We start from the raw sequence: 12,085 nt of genomic DNA on the forward strand, positions 1-12,085 counted from the left end.
AACTTTGCCGCGCCGTGCATCTGCAGCGCTAAATCCACGACTCCGAGGAGCCGCTATCCTAGCAGACGACGCGGGGAGTCCAGTTTAGCAGACGACGACTCAAGGTTGGCTCGGCCGCTCGACGACGTTCCTCAACTAAACACTTTAATGCATCTTTTTTATATATATATTGGGCAACTAATTTTATTGTGCGTGCGAGTAGTGGTTTGTATAAATAATATTTCTGACTCTACTGTAATTTTGCAGGAAGATGCCAAGTGGTGAAGAATGTGCAGGCGAGCTGGTGTAGTTGCAGAACTTGAGAGCAAGCAACGGGGGGGGGGGGGGGGGGGGGGGGGGGGGGGGGGCAATCGCTTTTTTTTTGTCTCTGTTTCTTGTAATGGCGGCACTCCCACCTTACCTACCCCCTCACAGCATTCTCCACCAGGCCAAGAAAAAGGCCAAATAACACACAAAAAAGCAGATGCTGCCCACAGCGCAAAAAGAAAATCGTGACTTTTTGCTATGGGCCATCAGCGCGAATACTCGATCGTTAGCTCATATAATGAACGCAGTACAGAACAAAATCGTTTATGTTGCATTCTTGGGAACTCACTTGATTTTCTGACAAAGGTCACAGAATCATTCCTTTCTCCGAAAACGTGCATATATTAAGTGGGCGCTCCTTCAAAAATTAACAACTTACCAAAGGAGTCACCATCCCACAAACGTCTCCGGTGCTGACAAAGGCACGGGAGCGAGCGCGGGGCTCTAGATAATTATCTAGGCTCGACTTTTCGCAAAAACACAAATATTATGACATGGTAATCCAGGAACGGAGAAAAAAACGGAAGGTACAACACAAAGCTAGTTCACACGTCTCTCGTCTGCACTTGCGAGATATGTGAGATGCATATCACTTTATAAAATCTCTCGCTTTGGTTTACCCTCTGGTTATCAAGACGTACACATGCAGGCCTTATAAATATAATGCAATTATAGCAAATATGCATGCAAGCTGGACAAGAATGACGATAGTAATCCCTAGAGAATGGGAACAAGGGACAAGCACAAATCTCCAAGCACAGCTAGGTGACTGGTGAGCGACCGAAAAAATCCGCCTGGTCCTGGTATCGAACCAGGGAGCTCTCCATTTCCAGTGGAGCGCACGAGTGCACTACCAACTGAGCTAGCCAAGAGTTAGACGCTCCCTGGTTCCATAGCAGGACCAGGCGGATTTTTTCGGTCGCTCGCCAGTTTCCTAACTGTGTTTGCAGATTCGTGTTTGTCCTTTGTCCCCCTTCTCCAGGGATTATTATCGTCATCCTTGTCCAGCTCGCTTGCACCTTTAAAATGCAGGCCTTTCACCCTTGTTGGTGTTAGAATGGCGGCAGCTGACAAAACCCGTTTGCTCTACTGATGTCTAACTCCCGGTTAGCTCAGTTGGTAGAGTGTTTCACTTGAAATGGAGAAAGCCCTGGTTCGACACCAAGACCAGGCGGATTTTTTCGGCCGCTCACCAGTCACCTAGATGTGTTTAGAGATTTGTGTTTGTCCTTCGTCCCCCTTGTTCCCCTTCTCCACGAATTATTATCGCCTTACAGGCCTAGTCTGGCATGGTCAGGGTCACCATGGCCTTCAACAGGGCCTTCACCAGTGGTCACCGGCTACATGGCCTACCTGCCGCGTGAGCCGCGTGAGGTACCAAAAAGACCACTTTCACTTTGAGGAAAACGCGGGAAACACAGGCACACTGGGTCGACACTAACTTTTTTTCGCCCACTAGGAGTTAGCGGAGAGTCTCGATTCTGGCCGTTCTGGCACTCCTGGTGCTAAACTTTGAATAAAAAAGAAATTCTACCGAAATAAGAGCTTAATTAAACAAATATGAACGGAACTTTTTAATTTAATGTTAACGTTAATTTTATTTTCCGCCTTTCCAGCTTTTCAGCCCTTCGGTGAAGCAAGCCGCGAGCCGGCGTGGTCGCGTGGTCGGGCAACACTGTGTATAGGAGCGTATTTTGCTGCGTCGCCGTTGTTACCGCCCGTGGTGTGTCAGTGCGGTGTGTTGTAAAAGCGAAGCATTCTCCAGTCTCAGGCGCAGTTCCCAAAGAAAGCAGTCAACATGATGATGGCCCAGTGTTTTCAAATCACGCCCGGTGTCCTCAAAACTGTCATACAGCCGGGCTTCGGCCCGAGACCCAACGTCGGCGACAACATCACCGTCCACTGCACAGGTCTTCTCACGAATCCGCCGAGGAAATTCTGGAGGTTGGTTCCCCCGGCTTCGCCGCACCGGCTCCCCTTTTACGAACCCGCGCTGCCTCGACCCGTGTGTGTATGCTACGTGCGCCTCGTTGGGAATAATTTGGCGCTGAATCGGGTCTAGTACGTTTTTAGGGGGAGAATGGAGGCGAGCGGTAAGCGGTCACCGTCGCTCGGAGAAGCCGCGGTGGCGGCGAAGCTTCGTGTCTGTCGCCGCTTTTGACAAGCAAGATGGCCGATGTTTTTTTCCCGGCCCAGCTCGCCGTAACCTGTTTTTTGTCTTTGAGTTGACACGGTTAGTACGCCGTGGCGCGTAAAAGAAAGCGGTCGGTAATCATTTTTCGGCGTCTATCTCTCCAATTACACCGAATTTGCAGCCGAAACGACGAGTGATTAAACCAAAATGGATTCTTGGCGACACGGTATTCCCTACTCTGGGCCGGCTAACGATTTGTGAACGTTTTTTTTTTTCTTCTTATTTTAATCGCCTCGGTGGCGTGTTTTCACGAACCTCGTGGCCGTGATTCGACTGTGCCTCGTTTGGTTTAATAGTGATTTTGTTTTTTTTTATCTCCCGTCACGTCAGTGTTCGATGACCTTTTGGCCTTGCGTGTCTGAAGGAAATAAAGTGCCATAAATGGTGTTTTAGCGTTGCGTCATAGCCGCATTCCTGGTTAGCTCCGCATTTTAACATCGTATTGCACGCTTGCACTCGCTGGGAACTTCTCCGTGCAACGCCGTCCGATTCGATTAACACGTGTTCGCTCTTTTCTGAAGCGGGCTATGTAATGGGTCCCCTACTTTTATCGTCTAAATTTGCTTAGTATCGGATTCTTGAACGATTTAAGTGAGATATCAGGTTGACGTCCATGCTTGTGCTGACTATAACTAGGTGTTGTGGCAGTTACAGCATGTTATTGGAGGCACGGTAACCATGTAAATACAACCCATCAAGAAAGACATTGTCTGTGTTTAGCAATCGTGTTTGTTGACACTTGCGTTAGGTTTGGTCCTTACTGGGATAACCCCCATACAAAGAGAGTCGCTCTTGGCACATCTAATTCGGGCAACGGCGAATGACTGATTGGGGATTAATTGAAGTGGTGAATCGCAGACCATTTCGAAGGTCTCTACGCTGCAAGCTGTGCTTCAAATGCCTTAAAAGACTTGTGATGTCGCTTGTGTCGTGAAGTGCACAGTATGCGGCAAACTGCGCAATGAAAGCTGCGACCCCAAGGGTTCAGTGGCGATAAGGAAAAAGAGCTAAGCGTGTTTAAACTGCCCTCAAGAAGAGCAGTATCTCTTATCATTCTTGCACCATAATAAGTTTGTTGAAGCACTAGAGCTTTTACTGTGAAGATTCTTCATTTTGTGTCACATAGAAGTCTTGGTACATCACTGAAATTCCCTATTTTCTTGGGAGGAAAAATGAGCCAAGTATTGGAATGTGGACATGTGAGCGTGTTTGTGGGCATATATAAAAATCGCAACGGGCTAGGTAATGATTTACCTTTCAACTGCAAGCTACAAAGGTTCTGTCATGGTTGATAATGCCGTATCGCACCTTTCTTTTACAAACGCACCTCAATTCGTTACCTCAGTTTCCTGTGGCGAGGTTCATCCCTTTAATCCCCCAATGGCCTTAATTTAGTTTGGTGCCTAAAGTTAATAATTTGGTGAGCAAAGTGTGGAGCATGTCTGCCGTTTCAGGGGCCGGAGAAACGCCTGCGTTATTTCGAGATGTCGCCGTTCGTTGCACCCGAGAGCGAAACATTGTCGGTACAGAGAAAAATGAAATTAAATGTTTATACAAAGAATCTTGCTAACAGTTCCAATTGTTGGGCGATTTGGTGGTGAATTTAAAAATACAGGGTAGCGCTTGAAGTCGCGGAAAACAAAAAAAGAACTAGACGTTACTGAGTGCTGGCTTTCAACTGTTTAGAAGATACGAAACTATTGGCGACGTGAGCGAATCAAAGCGTCACTGTGGTTGGCCTGCCACGATTGGCCAAATGCTGACTATGACATCAGCAGAGGTTTTCTCATCGACGGAAACAAGAGGAATGTATGAACCTCAGTTTTGACTAGTGATGGACCGAATCTGCCGAACTTCAGATTCGGCAAAGTTCAGCAGATGCCAAACTTTTGAACGAAAGTTCGGAAAACATTCGGCAAATGTCTGCGCACGCGCAAGAATGCGACGGGGCCGTGGATTGCAAATGGACGCCGTGCAGTCGTGCGGTTACTATCGTGCGGTGCATGGTGGTGCATCGAAGTACCACCAGCGGTTATGGCGAGGTGTGGAGTGAGCAGGCAACACGGTAACTGCATTTGTGAGCGAGCGTGGTTCTCTTCAATATCCTCTGCCTCAAGAGTAGAAGTTCGACCAGTAATTTACGCAGTCCACTGCGCAAGTAACAGATGATGCGGTACATTCTGGATGACGTGATTTTCATTTGACATTTCCAGTGATGCAACGAGTTAGTTGAAACATTGGCCGACAATTAATTTAAAGGACTCCTCGCAAATATAACAATTCTGTTTCCGGCTCGGAAGTAATGTGTGCCAAAACAAAATATTGCTTTTTCAATTAGCGTTTTTTCGCGATTTTCCCGTATCTGCATCAAACTGAACATAGAACTATAATGGTCATATGTTGGACATCCAACGTTCCTAACTTTCCCTATCTTTCTAAACGTTTGTGTGTCCTAACACCAGAAACTGGCATTTTAAAGGTGAAAAACGAGATGTTGCTAATATGGGACGAACACCCTCTTGCAAAGCTGACGTCAAATGACTCAAATTGAAAAACATGCATATTTACAATAATATATTATCTCTTCTGGTTAAGGCTCGGCAACCATTGCATTAGTTTTCGCACACAGAACGGTGAGTCTCGGAGAAAGCAAGAACGCAGCGTTATTGCCCTCATTTTAACAATAGCGTGATTTGTGACTGCGCCACGCTTGCTTCTACCCTCTATGCTTCTACCCAACCACGCCACTTCTGCAAGGTGTCACTAAATTTGCCAGTGAACACACAAAAACGACACCGATACAATTATATTGTAGAATATCACCTTATTTAATAATAACTGTGTCAATATGCATTACATGTTGTATTTAAGTTAGGAGAAAAGAAACAAAACCTTTTTTTGCCAGAAATTTCAATGTAAGTTAGGTAACAATGTATTTTTGCTGAATCTCTAGAAAAGTTCGGCAAAAGTTTGGCTTTGACGAATCCCAAGATTTGGCGCCGAACTTTCGATTCGGCAAAAGTTTGGCCCATCACTAGTTCTGACGGTGTTGGCAAAGTTGATTTCAGAGTGCTATGATTTCAAGCTTCCAACGTGCTCATTACTAACACCATCGAACTTGTTGTTTGCAAGGTCATGACGTCACGACTGGGAACTACACGAGGGCACCATTGTAACATCTCGCCGCTAATACACATTGTGCCACTGCGCTGCTCTCCGTCAATCCGGTGCTCCGCCTCGCCAGGACACAATTTCCTTGACTGCAAGTTAATAGAGGTTCTTTAAGTTCGATTAGGGTCTTTCAGCTTGCACAACTTGACTAGCTTGTCTAATGCTAGGAGTTGGCGAGTCGTGCTTGTGCTGTATGCGTGGTGCCGACCCACGTTTTTTTGCTGTAAGAGTTGCCGCATGTGGTACTACGACTGCTGCGGGTCACAATGCCGTTGGCCAGATTCTTGCGGCTCGGTACCGTGAAGCTTTACATGTGGTACCAACACGGTTATCTCCTTGATGTTGGGGTGGCAGAGGTACAGACGTTGTAGCAATCTGATGAAAGCTGGGGTGCCCGTCTAACAGTTGCCTTTTTTGTTGTGCAGCACAAGAGATCCTGGACAGCAGCCGTTCTCCTTCCGGGTTGGCGTTGGCGAAGTGATCAGAGGTTCGTTCCGAGCTCTCTTCCCCTCGCCTTCAGAGTCGACTTCCACTGTGTGTGTGCGCGAGCAGTGGGCAGATGGGAGGAAAACATTTTGTTCACAAACTTTCGAGGCCGGTTCGCACATTTGCATCTGACCGGCTGTTTACGTCAAAGAACACGCTGACCTGGAACAATCCCAGTGGTGTGATTGCTGCGCCAAACTGCGCCAGGGGACCTGCTACATCCTGCTACATTTTGCCGAAATAAGAGTAATCTGCGCCAAAGGACCAGTTTTGGTCGCTTTTCGAAACCGAAACTAAACTGAGTACCATAATTGAGCATGCGTGAGCTAGGTGGCGCAAGCGGCCGCCCGACACAAAGTATGCTGCATCAATGGCCCATTCGGTCTTGCATGGTTTTTCCCACAGTCTTTCGTTTTGCGCTCTCGTCGTCTCGTAAGCCTGGGTTCGCTTCTTTTTAAAACTTTTTCAACGATAGATGCGGGCATCTGTGGATGCTCTGACGGGAGCGTACCGGGTAAAAGGCCAGTCATGCCGTCATACTGTGAAACGAAACCGCGTTTTTGTGCGGCGGGAGTTACTTTGTGAGCTGAAGCACTCTCTCCTGAAAACAACGGCCGTTGGAAAACTATTTTTTGTCTCTGCCTGCCAGTCACAATGGTCTTGCAACGTCGGGCGTTGCCGTCCCTACGTCGCTGCAAATGTGGCGCTTTCTAAACTGAAATGTAAGGACTGCCGTGTGTTCATCAACATTCCTGTTCTTTTTTAAATCATGCGCTACTACAAGAACCCCTCTTTAACTCAGTTTGCTGTGTTGAAGAATTGATTACTTAGGTTCCTCTTGGTAGGTTTGTTTTCGAGAGGGACCCCTGTACGTGAAAAATCTCCCACGGAAGAAAGTGGGTGAAGAGAAGTGAGCTAAAACAAAGGCAATGTATGCACGCTGAACCCGCAGAGCGCGCTTGTTTGTCTCGAGTTCAGCCGTTGCACAAAGAGCTCCAAGAGCTTTTTGACCCTGGCTCGTGATGTCTTGCATTGAAGCACTCAGGTTCTGTTTTTGTGTGTGTTTAGCATGTACCTTGTTTGCCCGCCTGGCAAGCACGTGCCGCTTGACGTTTTTGTCGTATGCTGGACAGTTGCATTTTGCATACAGTTCTGGGAACAAGTTGGCAACGAAGCGGAGTGGCATGGTTTTGGTCGAACAGCCATCTCCGCTCACGCGACGAAGCATGTGCAACTGCAAGCCTGCCGAAGTCTCCCTCATGTGCATGCGAATATAACTGCATGGCAGAGGCACCGCCTGGGACGCTTGTGTTTGCTTACTTTTGACGAAAATCTGGTGCGTCGAGAACCAGTGAAATGGCAGCAAGCGGTTTTTCGGAATTGCTCGGCAACGCCTAGAGCACTGTACACTTATGGGATGTCTCAATGTCTCTTTGGAGACATTGAAAGTTGACATTCATTACTAGCCGAAGGCAAAGCGAGGCTTGGAGCAGCGTTTCAGAAACTGTCGAAAAGCGAAAAGAAAAGCACCCGCTAAGACTCGTAATGCACCTTTGTCTTGTGTACAATTTTGCATTGCTCTGCAGTAGTTTCGTGTTTCATCAGTCAGACTGCTTCCATTTATTATATTATATAACTAGTCAACCTATACTGCTGTGATATTTACTACTAAGCTGGTCATATTCAAATAAATTTTAATATGGGCAGTTTGGTTCTTGTTTATCTGTAGTGGGTACATATATATGTATAATTTAACTGAAGCACTGCAAAATGTGTCATGTCATTGGCATTTCAGTTACATGTTGAAAGACTTCCAGGTAATCTAGCTGGACCCTAATTTGTTTATTGCGGCGGGCACATTGCCCTTCGTTTGTCCAGCACTGCAAACAAATATTTTTATTTTTCTAAGGTCTTCTCTGACAGCCACTTTTTCCGCTCCGAAATACTGTCTTGGCTGCTCCAAAAGCCACTTTAGCTGCTCCAAAACACTGTTTTGGCTGAGGTGCTCCAAAACGGGTTAGGCCAATCACATCATTGTTGAAGTGACTGCGAAGGTTTTTTGACCTCTTGGGGCGGTGACTTCGTGTGGTGCGGGAAGTCCATTAGAAAGTGTACATTTCTGGACCGTGCAGCTCCCACGTAAATGTGCAATCGTAGATTGCCGAGGGTGCAGACTGCAGTGAAACGTTGAAAAGGAAAGGTTTGGTGCAGTGTTCAGGCAGTGACGAGTGTTGTTCAGGCTAGACGCTATACTTAGGTTAAGGGCAACTCTGGCAGTGGAGCCGAAGCCATGGGTGCCCGTGCGCCTGCACACCTTGAGCACCAATGAAAGCTGCGCATGCGGGCGCTTCGCTACTTCTAAATCGCCACAAAACGTTGGCCCCGAGTACGGCGACATCTCTCCAGGTGTGTGCGGGCGAGCGGTGTTCAATGCAGGCTCGGAGATGCACGTCTTTTTTCAGGGCAGTTTGGGACTTTGCTGCATTGCGCAGTCACGGAAATGCCAACAGGCTCGGGATATAGATCTATTTATTTGAGGTGGCAGGAGAACATTAGTGGTTAACAACATTTGTCTTGCGTACCGTCAATGTTGATGGTTTCATCATTCTACCGAAATTAAAGCGATTTTGGTAGCACACTGACTTGAACTTAGTGTGCTACCAAAATTGGTTTTGTTTCTCGGTTAGCAGGTTACGTGTTAAATCTACGAAAGTTGAGCGATTTGGGAATTTAATGGTGACCTAGATTTCATGAACTGTAAAGAATTGGGGGGAAAAATAGATTGTGCCAATTAATTGCCCCATTAACCCACTTAATTCGCGGAGGAATCTGCTTCTTTGTATGCGTAATTGTAGTCATGCAAAACTCTGGAGAAATGCAGCACTTTGGCTGACTTTGTAAGCTGTGCTTGTGAATGTGTTGTTCTTTAGGGTAAAGGCTTCACACACTTGGGACTGCTTAGAACCGAGGATATGAAAACCTGTTAAGATCTCTTGCGACACACAAACACACTGGCACGACGCTGGCAACGGAGCTGAATTTCACTAGAGCGAAGGTTTTGCGGTATTTGCGCGGTGGAATGTATGTACTAACCGTGCCCAGGAGGAATGGTCGTTTATAACATTGACAAGTTTTATAAGCCATTAAAAAAAAGAATGATGCGCAAAAAAGAAAATATACGGGGGACCGCCAAGTCTTCCATGGCTACCCAAAGTCTCCTCTCGCCTCAAAAGATTTTAAGGGGTTTTAAGGCACACGGTCCCAAGAAGTCACAAGTGTGTGAATGGGCCTTAAGATGGAAGGACTGTTGACAGTTGTGACTGTTTAGATACCATGTTTGCCAACAAGCGTGTAGATATGGCTGGCCAGATTTTTCGTGATGGTTTTGCGACGTGTCAACAATGTTATCACAATGTTCTCGCAACGTTCGATGCAGGATGGGACGAAGGCTGCCTCTCCATGCAGAAGAATGAGGTGTCTAGGCTCACGGTGTGCGGCCAGAAAGCTTACGGAGCGCAAGGCTTCCCTGCGTGGGGATATCCTTTTTTGCCCCTCTTGTGATCAGCGCCATCTCTGCTGGTGCCTCTGGCATGCTTTGTTGCACTCGGGGTGTCTGGTGACTGGGAAAACCGGGAATTGTCAGGGAAATTTTAATTACCGGGAAAAATAGGGGAAATGTTGTCAAAAAGCGAGCCTAGTCAGGGAAAATGAGCCAGAAACAGGGGACTTGGGGGTGGAAAATAGGCAATAAATTCTGCTTAGAGTGGAGCGCGGGCTTTGCTTCTCCTGTGTAGTGTGCTACCCGATGCAAAGGGGACAGCTGACAAATCCAGTCCAAGCCTCGGATTGGATTGAATTGAGGGTGCGACACTACGCTGGATCCAGTTAGAGCTACTAGATTTAGTAACAAATGGATAAGTCGCAGACCCCAATCCAAGCCTTAAGCCGAAAGTATCCGAAAATGTGCGTCTGGCGGCCATGCTATGTGTGGTTGAGCGTCGTGTTTTCATCATGTTTCCGGAAGTGGTCTCTTCACTGACAATGTCGGCGGCAAGAAAGTGCTCGTTTAATCAGGACTGGACAAACCCGAATATTTTGGCATATGCTAGTTGGATTAAGCCCGTGTAAAATGATCCTCACAGTGCTCAATGCCTTGTGTTGTAATGGTCGTATATATTTAACTGCCTCTACAATGGTCAGGAAATTGCATCTGAAACTGTCGGGGAAAACCTGAAAAAGTCGGAATTTCAGAATAATAATTTGCTAAACACTCTGTGCACTGTATTAAAATAGGCCTTTTTGCTCAGCTACCCAGGCACCAAGAGTCGTGCCGCGAGTGTAGAGTCGGCGACGAGCTAAGAATTCAATAAAAGCTTCGCATCTAATACGCGCTAGTTGCATACCCCGGGTTTTGAATGCATGTGCGACGAAGTGTTACGAAAGGCAGAAAGCTCCTGTCGGCGACGGATGCTCCACCTTGGACCATAGTTACGTGCGCCACACATGCTGGCGTTCAGCATTTATTTGGTGCACTCTGAACTTTTACCCAAACGTAGCATCTCAATCGCTTCAGATGTCAAGTCGTCTTGGCGTTGCCTCTCGTTCCTTAACTGAGCCATCACGATCCCCCCCAATGCGGACCTGCAGTTCGAGATCCAGATCCTGGCCATCAACGGCATGTGAGGAGGGGCACAGGCGTCCTCCCCCGGCGGCGCTCTGGCGGCGAGGCGGGGCCACAGGCGGCGGTGCTGCTGCGCGACGTCCGTGTACTCCTCCCCCTTTGCTGTAAGGACTCCTTTTTTATCTGCAACGTCCACCTTGTGACCATTAAAAAAAGAGTTGCAGCTCAATTCTCCTCCCCACGCCCGCCTCCACGACTCCTCGCTTCCGACGCACACGACGGATGCCGACCCTTCCCGAAAGTTCGCGCCTCCTCAAGCCGCGATGTGTTCGCGGCTTGAGCCGACGGTGCGGGAGGACCTACGTGCTCGTGAGATCTATCGACAGCCTTGCCCCTGTTCTTGGCGCGCGATCGCACGACGAAAGGTAGGCGTACGATTGGGCCAACGAGAAAGCGGCTCCCACCGCACTGTCTGCTTACGCTTCGACGAGCGAAGTACAGTCGTACGTGATCGGCACCTCCTAATTGGGCTGTAGTGCTGGGTTTTCTGCGTCTCCTGCCGGAGACTGGCGCAGGTCACAGATTTGACGTGCTGCGTCAACATTTGGCTCGCGTTTAGCTGGCTAGGAGTCCCAATCGAATGCCGACCCGTGTCCAATGTGTTTAGCACCAGCCTCTGCTTGGCGACATGGAAAGTCCAGTACTACAACCCTGTTATCCAGGTGTTGGCAGTCGTGCCGCGAGCCAGGACGTTTCGACGCGGAACGCGTGACTTTCGGAAAGGGTCGGTTCCTACGAGTTCCCCTCTTTTGAACCCTTCGTGGGCTGATGTGGCACATGCGTGTAAGAGTGCGCAATCTTATGCCAGGGTCCATGCTTTTCGAACCTGCGACAAACCCTCGGGTGGTGGAACATGTACATGGGGAAACAATCTAGGCACATATGCAGTAAGGCTTCAATGTTCCGCGGTAGACGTCTTCAGGATCGTGACAAATGTCGGGCTCGTAGAAGCGTTAGGAAAGTAAGGTCCAAACTCTCTAGAGTAATGACTAATAGATGTCGGAATCACTACCACTGGCTCCAAGATTTCTAGGTTTGCCATGACCTCTGGTCTCCGCCCAGTTGTCAAAACACTCAACCCCTAGGTATTGCTTGGAATTGCTAGTCCTCCACCTTCCTAGGCCTAGCCTGTAGGCGTAGAGATGCAGGGGACTGCAATTATTGAACCACTAACACCGCAGTCCCCAGGACGTTGTTGCTGCTTTTCTGTGGAAACTTCCCTTTCTTGCAGAAACAAGCTAGTCTAG

The 12,085-nt window shown here is 48.0% G+C and overlaps 1 protein-coding gene across 1 annotated transcript; it reads left to right on the forward strand.

The window, feature by feature from the left end:
- The first annotated feature begins 1,994 nt into the window (after positions 1-1,994).
- Positions 1,995-11,019, forward strand: LOC8024016 (peptidyl-prolyl cis-trans isomerase FKBP12). Its single transcript, XM_040212621.2, has 4 exons — positions 1,995-2,250; positions 6,097-6,158; positions 9,594-9,693; positions 10,780-11,019. The coding sequence occupies exons 1-4, from the start codon at positions 2,105-2,107 to the stop codon at positions 10,838-10,840; spliced, it is 369 nt and encodes a 122-aa protein (XP_040068555.1). The 5' UTR covers positions 1,995-2,104; the 3' UTR covers positions 10,841-11,019.
- Positions 11,020-12,085: the final 1,066 nt, after the last annotated feature.

This window comes from Ixodes scapularis, unplaced genomic scaffold, assembly GCF_016920785.2.
Source record: "Ixodes scapularis isolate PalLabHiFi unplaced genomic scaffold, ASM1692078v2 PGA_scaffold6__148_contigs__length_123643588, whole genome shotgun sequence".
Classification (NCBI taxonomy): Eukaryota; Metazoa; Arthropoda; class Arachnida; order Ixodida; family Ixodidae; genus Ixodes; species Ixodes scapularis.